This window comes from Chrysoperla carnea, chromosome 3 (assembly GCF_905475395.1).
Source record: "Chrysoperla carnea chromosome 3, inChrCarn1.1, whole genome shotgun sequence".
In the NCBI taxonomy this organism is placed as follows: Eukaryota; Metazoa; Arthropoda; class Insecta; order Neuroptera; family Chrysopidae; genus Chrysoperla; species Chrysoperla carnea.
The window spans coordinates 17,451,285-17,469,082 of record NC_058339.1 but is presented as its reverse complement, the minus strand read 5'-3'; the positions used below and the strand labels follow the sequence as shown (position 1 = coordinate 17,469,082).

At 27.9% G+C, this 17,798-nt stretch overlaps 2 protein-coding genes across 2 annotated transcripts in view; one reads left to right on the top strand and one right to left on the bottom strand.

Annotated features, from left to right (window-relative positions):
• Positions 1 to 1,196: 1,196 nt before the first annotated feature.
• On the bottom strand, positions 1,197 to 3,951 carry LOC123296980 (MOB kinase activator-like 4). Its single transcript, XM_044878719.1, has 3 exons — positions 3,892 to 3,951; positions 3,301 to 3,674; positions 1,197 to 2,333 (listed from the first exon to the last, which is right to left on the bottom strand). The coding sequence occupies exons 1-3, from the start codon at positions 3,949 to 3,951 to the stop codon at positions 2,102 to 2,104; spliced, it is 666 nt and encodes a 221-aa protein (XP_044734654.1). The 3' UTR covers positions 1,197 to 2,101.
• A 2,415-nt stretch (positions 3,952 to 6,366) lies between these two features.
• Positions 6,367 to 17,798, top strand: part of LOC123296970 (rap guanine nucleotide exchange factor 4) — a 252,698-nt gene continuing 241,266 nt past the window's right edge. The window contains exon 1 of the mRNA XM_044878706.1: positions 6,367 to 6,485. Coding sequence (XP_044734641.1) covers positions 6,451 to 6,485 — 35 coding nt within the window. The 5' untranslated portion in view covers positions 6,367 to 6,450. The remainder of the gene's footprint in view (positions 6,486 to 17,798) is intronic.

Below are 17,798 nucleotides of genomic sequence, written 5' to 3'. Positions count from 1 at the left end.
TAAATGCAAAAATTATTTTTTCAGAGACTGAATCAAACGTGGTGTCAGGCGAAATATTTTTGATATGTGTTATTCAATGATCGTTCTAATGCCAAAATGAATATCTATTAACTTTAAATTTGTCCCCATCGGACAAATTTTTCGGACCTCGTGAAACTCCTCACCAAGGAAAATTTTCGTAGAGAAAGAAGCTGTTATGTCAAGTATAATCCAACTGCACAAGGAATTCTAGACGTAAATACACTTTAGCGCTTATCTCTACCAAATTTTTAGAGGTGTTACAAGATACTTGATTACCGTTTTTGAACTATTATTATGAACTGAAAACAGTGCTCATAAAAAATCAAAACAGTGGGTAAAATTTTTTAAATCTTGATTCAAATTATTGTAAATAATAAGTATAAAAAAATAAGTTTACAGAAATTAAACTTATCCAAGTTAAATAAATAAAGTTTATTTAAATTTTATATTATAATATATATTTTAGATAATTTGCCACGATTATTATTTGGAAATTTCTAAGTATACGCACAAAAATTAAATAAGGAATTATGAGATACATTAGATAAATTTTAAAAGAATTGTACAACCCTTATTACGGATTAATTTTTTTTAAAAATAATTCTAACAATTGAAAAATAAAATATAATTTTTTTCACAAGCTAAATATTCCTATAAATAAAAATATTTAATACCAAAACAGTAGAACCACGATAGTAATCGGAATGATGTACGTGGTATTTATTTTATACTTTAGATAAGTTTCGATATACGCTATGAGTATTGTCTGATCGCTATATTTTAAGTGTTTCTTATCAAGTTGTGAATTGAAAATACCTTTTTGAGCAGAACACATTGAATTCAAATTTAAGGCAAGAGCAATAGTTAGTTAAGAGTTAAATTATAAATTTATCGTTCAAAGTAGTAAATATTTTATATTTGAATTTGGGTTTCTAAAAAGTATCGATTATATACAAAAATATTAGTATTACGTATAGCGTAAAGATATTTCGATTATCTATCATTTTCATAATAAAATAAAAGTGTTTAAATATCATGCTAGAGTTAGTTTTATAAAAAATAATTTTTATTTATCGATATAATTCCAAAGTAAATAAAAAAATATCAATTTTGATATGTTTTCAACGCTTGAAATTCAATATAGATTTAAACGAAAACAAATATATTGATAAATTGATATTTTTTCGACATTCCTACAGTAAACAAGATTTTATGTTTAAGAAAGCTTGAAGTAGTAAGTTCGAAATACCATAACTAATTGCTACACAGACTTTTGTTTATAACGCAAGTAAGCTTAAGGAAAAAAGCTCCAAATCCAGGATGAAAACATAAATATTACACGTTAAATGTAATTTTTTTTTTAAAATAAAGTCAATTTTCTGGGCTACGATATTTTGGATAGTTTAGAATATTGCAATCACGTGATAAGTTCCTTACGCCGTAGATTCTAAGGCATGGAGGTATAATTGGTTGTCATTCCTATGCAGCCAGTATTTTCCATTTTGCTCCCTCCCTATTAATATCATTTAGAACCTCATAAATAAATACCATTTTCGCGAGTTTTTAACGATAATTTCGAACATTAATTTTTGAAAAACAGATTTTTAGATTTTTGTTTCGTTAGTTTAGTATTCGTTTTTACTAAAATTAATTTGAATTCAGAGGGTATATCGAAACATATCCTTTAATTGGTTTCAACGAGATTTCAATTCTCCTCAAACTCCTAATCAATTGTACGGTCTTAAGTAATGTTTAATTCATGTTAAGGTATAGTTTTAACTAATGTGTATCTTCCAGCAGTGATTTACTTCTAATCAACGCACACTCAATTTCTAATTAAAAAATTTAACACATATTATTTGCTGAGTACTTTACGATTTAACAGCTGTTTGAACGATAAACTGGAAAAAATTTACGTAGTTTGAAAGATGATTTTGAATTTGAATGTTCATTAGTGTCTTGTTAGGATAGTTGCGATCCCAGTAAAATATATTTTTAGTAAACGACATAGACGATAATATACACGAGAAATTTATTTTTGAGTGGCTGCTGGAACAGTTTTTGAAAATTTATTTACTAACTACGCATCCGATTCACCAACTGTTTCCTCCTCAGTCATTGGTACAATTAAATTATCTTTAGACATTAAATTGTACTTTGTTACAAATTGTGTGAATCGACGACATAAATATGTTTCAGCTTCGAAATCATCAAAAATAGTCCTATGATGAAAGTATGCATGTGAAAAAATTCTGTATACTCGCCGACATACTGATCCCAATTTTGCTACAGATGATTCTTTAATACTGACTCTGTAAAATTAATGAATATTTTGTTAAAAAAAAGATTTTTAATTATGGGTTAAATGAATCTGTGTTTTCTGAACTAGATTATATTGAAACAATCGTAAAAAATTTCATATCCCAATAATTTTTAACAGTGGCGTTTCAAAATTAATGAATTTTTAAAATGGATATTATTTCTAGATTAGGAAAAATGGTAGAAGCTGTAACAAACCGTATGTACCGAATATTAAGTAACGGGTATGCCAGCTAATTTTTCGAAAACCATGGATTTTAGAGAAAAAATAGGTCTATCCAAAGTTATCAGACGCTAAATTGTCGATAGATTTATATTTATAAACTTTTTCTTATCTTAAAATCTCTATCAATGTACAATTTCCCGTGTTTTTGTTAGTTTTTTAAATTGTACTTTTAAGGGAAAAAGAAACTTTGAATAAAAGTTGCTAAGCATAAAATTTCCAATCGATCAGTATATTTTGATTGTTCACAATCTTTCGAATTTCCACGATTCTGACCAAAAATTACATTGTTGTAGTACACAATTTACAGAATCTAAATTCAATACTTTCAATCCTTTAGCGGACGTAGAAATTCGGGGAGTTTGAAATCTAAAAACCCCACGTTCAACGCCAACGGATTGATGATGAACTTAATTTCTATGTGGGTTTTTTGCCGTATAAAACAATGTCAACAAACCCAAGTTTAGCTAAATAAGCTTATTTTGAGCAGTACTATATGAACATCATGTGTTCATAATTCATTGTCAAATTTTGCACCCCAAAAACAGTAGTTAAGTACATCTTTAAACAATTTGAACAGAATATTAAATTTGGAAACCAATTTTTTAACAAATTTTAAATTAAATAGCGCAGTTTGTGCTCATAACTAGCCTATTTACGAAGTAAAATGTGTTTATAAGATAAAATGGGTCGCAAATCAAATTTTGAAAACATCGAATTAAATGTTTTTTACTCACCGACTTGGGAAGTATTTATTACTGTTTAGGAGACATGCGGCACCATCAAGTGTATGTCTTGTATAATCAATAGCTGGACATTCTTTAGGTGTTTTATGAGCAGCACAAAGAAATATCCACTGTTCTGTAGCAGTCATTTGAGTGCAAATATCTGGATGACAATCTGATTGAAGTCTAACTGCTAAGCCATTTAACTCCATGCAAAACTGTCTTAAATGTTCATATTTCCAAACACCTTCATCTTGAGCGTCTGGCATGCATAATATAAAATTTATATTTGATGGATCATTACGTATCATTTGCTGTATATATTGTTGAACAGCAAGAGTGCTGTCCATTTCTTCGAAAGGTTCATCAGGCCATCGGCTAAAGTCCTAGTAAAGAGAATAACGAATAAAAAAAATACTTTTTACATTTATTCTGCATAAGTTTTATTTTACATTCTTCTGTCAATGTAGACAATGACAGAAGTATTGGTATAGGTTATTGTCTATGACATTTTATAAATAAATAAAATTCATGCAAAGTATTATTATTGTTTATGGATAAACTTTGTGATAAATAATAATAATATTTAAAAAAATTATCAACCTTTGCTTTAGTACCAGGCCTATTTCTCCGCAAACTTAATGTTCCATCGGCCATCTTCATTTTTGCCACTGCTTTTAATATATTAAATGCGCATGCTTCATTATCTGAATATTGGCAGAAATTCAAATATAATGAACTACTTTAATGGAAATATAAAATTCATTTCCATTTTATAATTTTCATTTATTTAATAAATTACTGTAAATAAATGAAATTTTATTATTCATATAATTAGATATTGGAATTTTTCGATATTTAGTACTCCATATAAGCCATTGCTTTAGTTACAGTGATCTCAGATAATAATCTGTATATTATAAGAATGGAAACTGACTGATGAAGAATGAAAATTTGTACAATTGTTCCTTAATTAATTAAGTTACGTAAGTGTGCACTAAGAAAGAATTTTCGCAATTAATCCCTTAAAGAGTTAAAATGAGTGTTGTAGGTTTGACCGCTTTGAAAAAATTTTGGAATTTGATGAAACTCAGTGGATAAGTTAATTTTGATCAAAAAAGTATAAAAATCAGGTTAATTTAATGGTTGGATGCAGAGTTTCTGAGATATCCCAATATTTTGATCAATTTTTGTCCGTATCTCAAAAACTATTCGACCAGTCAGCAAATGCACCCGATTTTTGTACTTTTTGGGTCAAAATTACCTTATATACTGAGTTTTATCGAAATTGGAGATAAAACAAGTTTTTCGATTTTTTGCAATTTTTTTAAGGGGGGTACCCCTTTGCAAAAATCGAGAAAAACGCAAAAAAAAATTTGTTTTGGAATTTGATGAAACTCGGTGGATGGGGTAATTTTGACCCAAAAAGTATAAAAATCAGGTTAATTTAATGGACCTATAGAAAACTTCATTTTCACAAAATGTAGAGTTCCCCACCAAAAAATTAAACCCCATAAAATTGTGAACAAAAGGGAGGATAAGTGAGAACTATAACGTGATAGTCTTTTTCTTTAAAAAGGAGAAATTACCCAGCAAAGCGGGCGGGTATCTGCTAGTATATATAAATCTTATATTTTTAAACGAGCAATTCTTGTATATATATATATATATATATATATATATACATATATATATATATATATATATATATATATATATATACATATATATATATATATATATATATATATATCAACGATCTTGGAAATGGCTCCAACGATTTTCATGAAAATGAGTATGTAGAGGTTTTTTGGGTCGATAAGTCGATCTAGCTAGGTTTCATTTATCAGAAATGTTGTTTTATCCGTCTTTTCATGAAAAATTCATCAGACATCTATTGGTGTATAACGTAGTTAATGAAATACAATGCAAATTATAACATAACAAAAAGGAGGCGTTTGAGTAGTCTAATAAAGTGAAAAATATGACTCTTGCTGACATCTATTGGCGAATAACCGAGCGAAGCTCGGTCATCCAGATATTATATATTAATGAAACAATTAAAAATACGAATTTTTCTTGAAAATCGGTATATGGATATGTAAAAATTTTCGTCGATCATCCTTGACGCTAGCCAAAATATTAAGAATCGGCCTTATTTGTCAATTTATAGTCGGCTGAGTTTTTAAAGATCAGATTTCGGTTAAGTATCATAAAAAATGTGACCCATCACAGGTGATCATACAGGTATGAACATTACAAATCGAAAAGGAATTGTTAATAAAAATATGGAGGAAGCGACTCGACAGCAAGAAGAAAAAATATTTCTGTTATTAAAAACAAATCAGCGCAAAATTATAAATAACGTTATTAGTTGAGTTAATAAAACAATAATACGGGAATACCTATACGATAGCTATCACACCTGTGTATGGTTTTTTTTCCAAATAAATTCATCCAGTTCGAAATATCGGTGTGTTTCACATAAGAAATAAGTCTAGTGAATACGCGCATGTTCGTTCACATAATATATCATGTTATATGTATTATATATTGTGTATACGGCTACTATATCCATATTTCTATACTATCCCAAGTATTCTATCTAGTATCTAGTATATATTATACAAATAAATGCTACAAACGTAGTAAATATAGCACCTTGATATCAGTTGTGGTAGTTCACTCATTTGCCGCACATTGTCGCTAAACGCACACAACAAAGTAAAAATGTATATGTATTAACAATGTAAATTGTATAAGCAGCATACCAAGCTATATAACAATCTCTATATACATGTACCTATGATTAGAGAGAATTACAAAATAAGAGACTGTGTTGAATGTTTTATTATTGCAGTTTCGCGGCGCTTGTAGGTGAACCGGTCTCCCAAAACGTAAGAAATATGTAGGCGCATAAAATATAATTACAAAAAAAAAAAGAAGTAAAAACAGATTGACTGTGTAAAGAAATAATGTCAGTTTTTTAAGATTTAAGTTTTGCAATGTTTATTGTGTTTTAAACAAAATTTTTTAAATTTTTTCTTTTAGTTTTGTTTATTTTTTGTTTGTTTGTTTGTTCAAAAGTGCTTTGTTGTGTGATTATTAATTAACACAAACTGATTTTTGATTTTATAAGTTGTTTGTAATTGGCTGTTAATTATGGCTACGGAATGGATCACTGCAATTGATAAAAGGTAAATAACTTATTAAAAATCTAAAATTATTAAGTTTTTCTTCTCGGCAATGTATTTATATGTTAAAACTCAAATAAAAGTAACATTAATAAATCCGCCAAAATTGGCCACAAAAATAATGTTTTGACTCTTGATTGTTTTGAAAACTTATTGAAAGTGTATTACTTTAGCCTTGGTTAAATTTGAGCTTAACAAAACAGAAGTAGTTAAATTTTTTGATGTCTTTAAAAACATACATATATTTTTAAATAAAAATATTTATTTATTATATGATTACTGAATACATTTCTGTATAATTTTGCTATTAATAATAATCGATTATAATTAAAAAGACAATTATAATCATAATAGAGGCCCATTATACTAAGAATCGCACAATATTAAATAATATAAACATATTTAAGTACTTACTTAACTATTTAATATGCTACTTAAGCAGCATAGACTTCTTTTTTTAATAATAAAATTAATATTCCTCTGACAAGCTAAAAAACAATTGACACTTTTTTATTTTAAATAAGGAAGTACCCGCAATTTATATAATTTAAATATAATTATGTATTAATATAATTAAGAATTTTATTTTTGTAAATATGGTTTTTCTGAGATATAGGCAACTTGTATGTCTTAGATGAAACTAAAGCTGCATATAGTAAACAGATAAAATGAAATTTCTTACAAAGCTTCATAATGAATGTTCTTGTTTTTTATTAAAGATACCTTGTTTTATATACTAACTAAGAAAATTCTTATTTTTGGTTTTAAATTTTTATGTGAATATTATATTTAAAATTTAGCTGCTTTTTATTTTATGATAAATAATTCTATAATTCTATTCTATTTTATTAGTATGGTTGCGTTCTAAAATTATAAATATCTGTATAAATTAGTAAATTACATAGAAAAAACTGAACTGATTTACGGAAAATAACCGAATTTAGGATTTCAGTATGAATTAATGATAAGTATATATTATTGTAGTTGAATATATGTAACTTACTACTAAACATATAAGTCCAATAATAACGAATATAAGGGCAAGAAACGTCTCCTAGAAACGTCTCCTACTTATGGGTTAATCTTACACGATAATACCTATAAAACGTCTCCGTTATATAAAGTAAAAAAAACGAGAAGTGTCGTGGGACACCTTGTTCGAACTATGTCTCTATCGTATCTTCTTATATTATAAATCTGGCGGTTACTTTTTTTACTCAGATTTGCTTCGATTTTTCTGCTAGTTTGAATGATTGATTATGCACATGTTCCATTTTGTAGGATCATTTTGTGCTTTTTTTTCTATTTTTAAAATATTCAGTGTGACTTGTTGTCGATTTGCTATAAAAAAAACCCAATTCCAAAAAAATGAAAAACATACAACAAGATAAAAATTATTTGAAAATAACTCTATGAGTAAATAATAATTATAAATATTAGTGGGTCTATAGTTTTCGCCCTTAGCCAGCACGGTAAGCTTTAGAATGAGAGGTTAATCATGGAATTTGATAAAGAAATAAGGTAAATCTTGCAAAGCCACAGAAAAAGAATCTTGAGAAATAATATATAAGTTACAAAACTTATAAGAAAACTTAAGCTATTTTAAGAGCTTTAATTCCAAAACGAATGGTTTGAAAAAGTTTCGCGCATTTGAACTTTTGATCAGGATGACATTGTCTTCTTGTATCAACAGTTTCATGAAAATTCAACCAAACTCCAAGTGTAACGTTAAATGTGCGCGGTCCTTTATCTATGTTTTTTGTTCTTATGTATTAAGCATGATTGATGATTTTTATTTGTATTGTGTACATACATTATATTTTATTATTAATTACATTACACTTGGTGATCCATTTTATATGACGCATTGTATATCATCGGATATAATAACCGTTACGTCCTTATGGCGAATTCAAAAATATTTATCGATAAATATAATTATTATTACATGTTTGAAAATATTTTTATTATACCATGTAGGTATAAGTATATGAAATATATCAAAGTATAAAGGTATATTAAGTTTAGTCCCAAGTTTATAACGATTAAATATATTGATGCTGCGTACAAAAATATCTCAAATGTATTTTTCAAACTTTCCTCCATTATAGTTCGAGAACGGTTCAACCGATTTACTTGAACCGATTTACTTGAAATTTATACTCAGCACATGTATACGCATGGAATGACCCAGAATCATTCAAAAATTTCGAGTATTTCTGTTTTTTTCGCAACAAAAATTTGAAATTATGAAATTTTTTTCATCGGCTGCCAAAAATCCATATTTTCAACTGATTTTAGATCATTTCATGTATTTAGACTTCTGGATTAAAATGCCGGATTTTTACTACAAAAAAGCCAATCATTCGAAACCGTGGAGGAAGTTAACGTCCTTTTTTTCGAGGACGCTGTTTTAAGAGTGGTATAACTTCGTTTGTAATGAAAATTTTCATTTGAAAATTGTTATACACAATTTTGAAATAATATAAAATAAATGATAAAAATCATAAATTTCAATTTTTTTATTATTCGTCAAAAACAATCAACAAAAAATGCTTAAAAACGGACCATCACAGCGAAGAACCTCCTTATGTCACTTCACCTTTGGTTGTATTTTAAGGTCACAGTTAATATTTGAAAATTGAAGTGTTTTTAGAAGCTTTATTTTTAGTCTTGGAACATAGGCACCAATAAACCAGATATAATTAAATATGAAATGCTTGCTGTAAATTTTATAAAATAATGGTCGTTAGTATTTTCTTAGATTTCAATAAATTATATTATATATACTTACATGTATAATGTATATCTGTATTGGTTTTATAAGTCGGTGAGCATCTCGGTTGTGTTGTTTTGAAACGTGAGATTGCATTCTTAGTGGTGTGGCACATTTTCTATGTAACATAAATATTTCATTCGTCTATCTTTTTCCTGATCGTAAGATATTTTCTTCCCGCAGAAGTATTTATTTAAGTATATACGGGAATATCATGTATTTGACTTCTTTTTAAGGAATATCCGTAGAGAATTCAACTGCATTGTTAGTTCAATCGTATGGGTAAAAATAAGAGTAAAATAATTTCTAGGATTCCTAATAAATTAATAACTATTACGATATTATCAAGAATATGGCTGGGTTCAATATCGTATCCTTCAATACCAAATTTTATTAGAGCCTGACACTTTCAAAGACATCCGTCAGCGCAGATCTGTTTTAAATTAATGTATTGTCATCGGTTCTTGAAAAGTGTGCGAAGTTTCAATTCAATCCAACGTTTTGAAGTTGATGACAATTTCGTTTGAAAATTCTGTAGATAGATACAAAGATACCTAGCTAATAAAAGAGTTAATTATGGAACATGGAACACATTCCTGTAAAATTATTCAGAGAAGAAATTCATTCAATTAACAATCGAGAAATGTACAACTTAATCGATGCAATTGGGTTGGAAAACCACTTCTCGATTTATTAATGAGAAATGATTGACGAATCAATGCTGACCTAGCCTCGATTCTATTGTGAGCTTTAATTTTGCAACACCTTTTATATACATGAATACAAAATCATATAATAGATGGAAGAATCTATTTCACTTTCAGAATGTTGGCTTGATTGGTTTGATATTGGAAATACACCTGTAATAGCTAAACTGTTGGTTTTTATTTATTTATCTACGAAAACCATAAAAACTTTTAGCAATATTTTCCCAGAAAATAAGGATTTAAGCATTGTATCGAAGGCTTATGCATTGTAAATTTGATCGTTGAAGTTTCAGCTAGAAGATGGAGGGATCAATTTTATTATAAACAATTATTTGCAAATAAATAAAGTGAATAAAAAAAATAGTGTTTTTAGGCATTTTTTCGAATTTTTTTGCAATAATTTGCAAGAAAAGCTTGGTTCCTTAAAGTTCCTTAGCACCTGCATTCTTAAAAGCAAGATTTACGAGTTATATAGCTTACAAGGAAGCAAAACAAAAATTTCAGCCGTTTTTGTTTAATAACTCTATTCGACGGATTCCTCAGAAGTATACTCTTCAGGTCCATTTTGTGAGTACCCCCCTCCAAAGATTAAAACAACTTCTGACCTACAACCGAAAAATCGGCCTAAATAGAACGTTTAATAGAAAAAGATATTTATTTATAAACAAACATATTCTTAACAATTTCTTTCTTGGTATTTATTTTGAAATTCTGTTGATGTAATGTCTCTTTTTAAAATAGCTCAATTTCGTATTCAAAAACTTTATACGTTACATATAAAGTTTTAATGCATACAACATCTCTTTAGATAAAAATTGTTTGATAAATATTTAATCGTTTCCTTACTATATATAGTAAGTTTATAGTACAGTAAAAGTAACTAAAATAGTTATATTATTAAGTGCATTTCATGTATGTATGATGATACACCTGATATTTGAATTAAATATTTACAAACTATTATAAATACATATTGTTCAATGAAACATCAATATTATCTAAGTTTCATATTTTCAGTAAAACGTTTTTTTTATATACAGTCAAACCTGGATAAGCGAGACTTCAAAGGAGCACAATCTCATTCTCGCTTATAGAGGTTTCTCACTAACCTGAGTTTCGCGCTAATGCAGGTGCATGGGTAACGTTTCTCTCTTATAGAGGTACGCAGCAATAACAAGTCACAGCAAGTACGTATGTAGTAAATATGTAAGATGGTAAAATATAGTTCCTCCTAAATAATATAAATAAATAAAGCACGACTGTCGCTTATAGAGGTATAGAAAAGTAGCAGTCTCACTTTCGGAGGTACCTGAGGAAAAACGACTCTCTCTTACAGAGGTTCTGGTTCTTGCTAATAGAGGTTTTGGGAGCTTAAAATGACAGGTCCTGGCTATTACTTTCACTTATAGAGTTTTCTCACTTATCCAGTTCCCACTTACCCAGGTTTAACTGTAGTTTAAATACGTTTAAATCAACTCCTGAAAATTTGATAGATTTTGATTGATTATTTAAATTAAAATTTTATCAAATTTTGATAAACCAAGTATGTAATCCTACTAAATTTGGATCATAATTTTCAAATTTGTTAACAAAATTAACCTAGCTTCTATAGATTTCAAGAATGTGGAGCCATGGTTTTGGAATTAAGCACATAAGTGATAGCTAGCGAAAAATTGACATCACAGCTGAAAAGAATGACCCATAATTAGTGGGTTTAAAAAATAATTCCATTAAGATCGGATCAAATTTGCCTGTGTTATCAAAAAAATCGAATTTTTAACCTTTATGACGTCATCAGAATTCAAAAAATTTAATTTTGCTCTATCTCATTCAAATTTTATCCAATTTTGATAAACCACGTATGTAATCTTACTAAATTTGGGCCATACTTTTCAAATTTGTAATCAAAATTAACCTAGCTCTAATAGGTTTCAAGAATGTGGAGTCCTAGTTCCTGAATTAAGCACATAAGTGATAGCTAGTGAAAAATTGACATCACAGCTGAAAAGAATGACCTCAAATTAGTGGGTTTCAAAAAAATTCCGATAAGATCGGATCAAATTTGCCTGTGTTATCAAAAAAATCGAATTTTTTAACTTTATGACTAAACAAAATTAACCTAGCTGTAATAGATCCAGAGAATTACATTAACCGTCCCGTGATGGCTCTCTACAGAGACGCCAACCTGGCGCACAGATGCTTATCAAAGAAACTTTGGAAACGTGGTAATAGTTCAGTAAACACTTCGTATAATTGGAAATTTCATTTACTGTTTGTATATCTTATCGAGTGCGATCATTCGTGTCCTTATTATAAAAATTTATATTAATAATGGTGGTATATATATTTTATGTATTACATTTATTATCCACAAAAAAATTTATAATATTGATACATGCTTGCGTCAATGTATAGGTATGTCCCCGATAGGTAAATGTAAAGTTTTTATACCCGAAAAAATAAGATAAAAAAAACATGTTTATTTTTTATTTTTTTGTATTTTATTATTTTATAATTTATTCATTGAGTTATGAAAAACAATTTACTTTAAACAAAAAATAAAGTTTATTTTATATAAAGGACGATTGAAAAATTTTACACGAAACGAAGAAATTTAAGAAGCTTTTAGAAGGTTTTTCTTCTCTTAAATATTTAATTTCTTTCTTACCATTTCATTCAAAAACTTTACATGTAAAGTGTTCGCATAAAGTTAACCTGAACCATACGATATCACTTGGGATTTAAATTTCAAATAATTGTTTCTATAATGGTCTCTTTCATATATATATAACCACCTGTACCACAATCTTGAGCTTTTACTGTATATTGTGACTGTGAGGTGGAAGTCGTTGCATGGGCGAGGTGTTGGCTGTCATCCTTTTTAGAAAGGATAATATTTAATGAAAAAAAAGTTAATGAATTTCTTAAAGGCTTAAATGAATGAATATTTCACCAAATTATAGCAATTGAAATGAGATATAAAACAACTAAAACAAACAATTGACTGAGTTAATTGTTGAAATACCATGTATAGACAGTGTTGATTAAGCATTCTTTTGTTTTTTAACGTCATTAAGTAAAGAAAGATAGTCACTCTTAGATAGCCACAGTCGTGTAAAACGACACACATACACAACTGATATAATTACATATTATAAAATGTTCTAACCTAATTTGCATCCTCACGGGTAAAGCAAAAAAAAATGTTTCAAACAAAAGTTGTTTATTTTTTTATATACCGTGTGATCATTTCAAAAGTATCCACTCTTAAAAACTCTTGACCTGATTGGATTATTGTTTTGTATGAAAACACGTCTATTTAGATATCGACGGGGAAGTTAAAAAAAAAAACACCTGGAGAAGTTTAGCTTTCATGCTTTCACCCCAGCCACCCCAGCTTTGAAATATCAAATAACACTCCCTATATTGTGATACCTCATTTGAAAGGGCATAAAATTCTCTCTTTAACCATGATAACAAAAATGAAATCTATCGATTGGTTCTTAAAGTAACGTTGTTTCTAACGCTGTTTGTTTGTTACGCTTTTACGCAAAAACAACTCAATAAATTTGAATGAAACTGTACAATAACAACTCACCCATCAGACAGACAACACATGAGCTATAATTTATAAAGATATATGTAAATCCCATCTAAAACTATTTTGAACCATAAATTAAAAATTTCTGTAAAATTTTGAAAGAAATTCAATTCATGGCCACCTGCCTATTCTGATACACTCAATGAATCAAGACTATATATAAAATTTTACGGGCTGCAAAATTTTTCCCGTGCGAAGCCGGACTGGATTGCTAGTAAGAAGATAAATCAAGGAAACTACTTTTTATGTACTCTTATTTAAAATTTTTTAATATTTTTTTATGTTACACTATTTCAGTGTAGCAGATGGAAATATTTGTTATATGAGTTTTTATATAATATATAATTAAATACGAATTTATTACCATTTTAATAGGCCAATAATAAATTTTTAATAAACTGTTTTATAGCTGCATTGCAGCAAATATAATATAGGCTAGTTGTAATGAAATGAAAATCATCGTTTTGCCAGAAAACTTAAGAGGCCAGAAGGGGTTAATAACAATTGAACGGTTAAAGCTAAAAAATTCGCCATTACTTAAACGACGTATTTTGTCAAAATACATACATTTTTGTCTATTAATTTTTTGTTTGTACGATGGATCGTTTTTCTTAAAGAGTCAAAAACATCAAAATAATGAAAATTTCCGCTAAAAACATAATTTTTAACAATTAAACCATGATTCTATAAAAAAATTGTTTGTCATGATCGTATTCAGCGCATTTTTTATATAAAAATAGTCAATAAACTGGCCTCTTCTATGTTTTCTGACGGAAAAAACGATCATCCGATTCCCATTACAGTAAAGAAATAACTATTTGAATATTTTATTATTAAACAAATGGTAAAGTGTTTTCAAAGTTTATTCTAGTTTAACATTTAAATAAATTTTAATTAATACAATGCTGTTTCTATTTTTTACTTAATTTTAAAGATCTAATAAGAAGTTTTCTATTATAATTATGAAAAACAATTTAAACATTTTTTACAATATACATAATACAAAACATTTACGATTGCTTTTAAAAAGATTTTCTGTTTTTCTCTGTGAGTACACAACATTTTTAATTAGAAAGGAAATTAATTAGCTATTATGTATTATTTGAATGAAAAAAAAAAACATATTTTTAAAATTTCTTTTATCTTTTTATTGCTCTGGTCAAGTAAAAAGATCGTGTTTTAAATCGAAAAAAAAAATTTTCTATCTTTATTATTTGGACATTTGAACAAACAGCTTTTAATTTGTGATAGTATTAAAGTTTTGTATCTCTTTACGATCAACGACGGATACATTGGAAAATATTGTTCTACTTCTGTTAAACTATACAGGGTGTGACTCGATGGACATAGCTTAAGAGCGTATTCTTTGGACAATTTGAAGTCTAAAGTGTCGATTTTAATTTCACATCCCTTAATTAATTTCGTGAACAAATTGTTGTGGTCAAATTCCAGAATAATATATTATTCAAAATCGAATCGAAATGTCGAATTCGATTTAATGTTAGGCTCTGTAATTTACACTAAAATATATTTACCTAATATTGATTTTCTCTTAAATATTAATTCAACATTTTTTTTCAAAGACTTTCTTCCCGTCTCTTCTTTGACTCATTTGTTACTTGTTAAATTATGTTATTTTCATCTTTATTACTTTAAATATATTTTGAGAGTATTTTTTTCTGTGTATGTTATTTAAAAAGTATAAAGGAGAATATAATAATTTATTTTAAAATAACTTTTTTTTTTCATACTCTTTTGCTTTCGTAATATCCAGATTGCATAAAAAGTGTACCCGAAAATGGCTTGGCGTATTCTTTAAAACATTCTTTTTTTAAAAGATACATTTCCTCTGTGATATTATAATGTATTGCTTTACCTAAACACGTTAAAACAAACAATTGACTGAGTTAATTGTTAAATAACCTGTAAAGAAAGTGTTGAATGTTGAAAAGTATAAAAAACTAACACAATTATGGTGGCTTCTTTGTTTTTCGGAAATTTCGAAAGTTTTTGAAAGTATTTTCTAGAACTTTTTTTGCAAATCTTTCACAAGACCACTAGTTGAAACTACCTGCAAATGCCTTTATTTGATTGTTTCGGAGAAAATGTACACCAAAGTTTTGTCCAAATTTGCCTCCTCACGGGACGAGACAAGCAGTGATGTATACGAAAAAATGTTTCAAACAAAAGTTGTTTATTTTTTAAATGGGACATTTTTTATATATTTAAACATCTATCTCTAACGGTTTAGACGATGCAATTGACCTATGTTACTCATTTACGCCCTAAATACGCCATAAAAATTTCAGCTTGATATGTCTTACCGTTTTTGAGTTATCGTGTCCCCAGACGGACAGACGGATAGACAGACATTTTGATAATAGACTAATTAGGTAATTTTAAGAACACCTATTCCAAAATTTTTTTCGTGGCAACAATATTTCGATCAATATCATCGCTTTCGATTTTCTTTTGAAAATTTTTTTTAAAACTGTGTATAACTTACAAATTATTACAAAAAAATAATAACAGTTTTAAACTTTTACAAAAGCTTCCCAATTTTGTGAAAAAAATTTGTACAATTATATAACTTTTGAAGAAAAAATCGTTCCAAAATTTTTACACCTTCTTGTCGTCAAATGTTCTTCAAAACTTAAAAGCATGGTGATTGCTCTTATTAAAAGGTTTTCTTGTCTAAATCTCTTTGTTCCGGTATTTAACTGTACCGGAACTTTTTGAATAGCTTGTAAATAAATGCATTATATATGTATATTATGAAGATGGGTAGATACGTGGGTAAGGTTTGTACACAGGTAGGTACTTGGTACTTATATAAGTATACACAATAAGCAGATATATGTGCAAAATAATATATCCCCTACATCTTAAAGAGGTAGGTAGGTAGGTGGGTTATGCTCATCCTAAGAAGTTGGGTATTAAAGTATTTCAAATTGTTATTCACATTGTTAAATAGAATTTAAATTTAAAAAAATATATCATATCTTCTTTTTTTTGGATTTAAGACAAATCTTCAAAATGATTTGAAATTTATTATTAAATGTAGCTGTTGTAAAAATAGATTCGGAAAAATAGATCCGAAAATAGAAAAAATGTTAATTTTTTATATGTTTATGAATAAAAATTTGAATCAAAAGTATTATTAAAATATTGTTACATTCAGTTACTTTTTTCAGGTGGTTTTTCCAGATTCTGAGATATTCCAATTTTTTGATCGATTTTAGTCCGTATCTCAAAAACTATTCGACCAGCCAACAAATGCATCCGATTTTTGTACTTTCTGGGTCAAAATTGCCTTATATAATGATGTTTATCGAAATTAGAGATAAACAAATTTTCTAGATTTTTTGCAATTTTATAAGGAGTTACCTCTTTGAAAAAATCGAGAAAAACGCAAAATAATTTTTGTTATGGAATTTGATGAAACTCGATGGATGGGGTAATTTTGATCTAAAAAGTATAAATAATCAGGTTAATTGAATGATTGGATGCAGAGTTTCTGAGATATCGCAATATTTGGATCGATTTTAGTTCGTATCTCAAAAACTATTCGATCAGTCAGTAAATGCACCCATTTTTTTTACTTTTTGGATCAAAATTACCTTATACACTAAATTTTATCGAAATTTTATAAGTTGAAATATTTATTCATAGAATCCAAGTAAATCTACGTGAATTAAGTAGAATGTTGAAGTACCATACACGCATATGTGAAATTTGTGAAATAAAATTTTTTTATACAGTGGTGAAGTAGCATAAAAACAAAATAAGTGTTAAAGTAGAAGCTTTTTCATGTGAATTCATCTGAATTGTAAAAGATTTTGTTTTTTATAACATGTATATATGAAATATACAAAGTATATTAAGTTTAGTCCCAAGTTTGTAACGCTTAAAAATATTGATGCTACCAACAAAATTTTGGTATAGTTGTTCATAAAATCACGTAATTAGTCCAATTGCGGTTTCTGTCTGCCTGTCTGTCGTCTGTCGTCTGTCCGTCCGTCATCACGATTACTCAAAAACAAAAAGAGATACCAAGCTGAAATTTTTAAAGCGTGATAAGGACGTAAAAAGGACCCATTTTGTAAACCATTAGAGATAGAAAAAAAGTTTAAATGTAAAAAATGCTTCTTATAAAAAAATTAACAACTTTTGTTTGAAACATGTTTTCGTAAACATCACTGTTTACCCGTGAGAGCGCAAATTATTCGCAA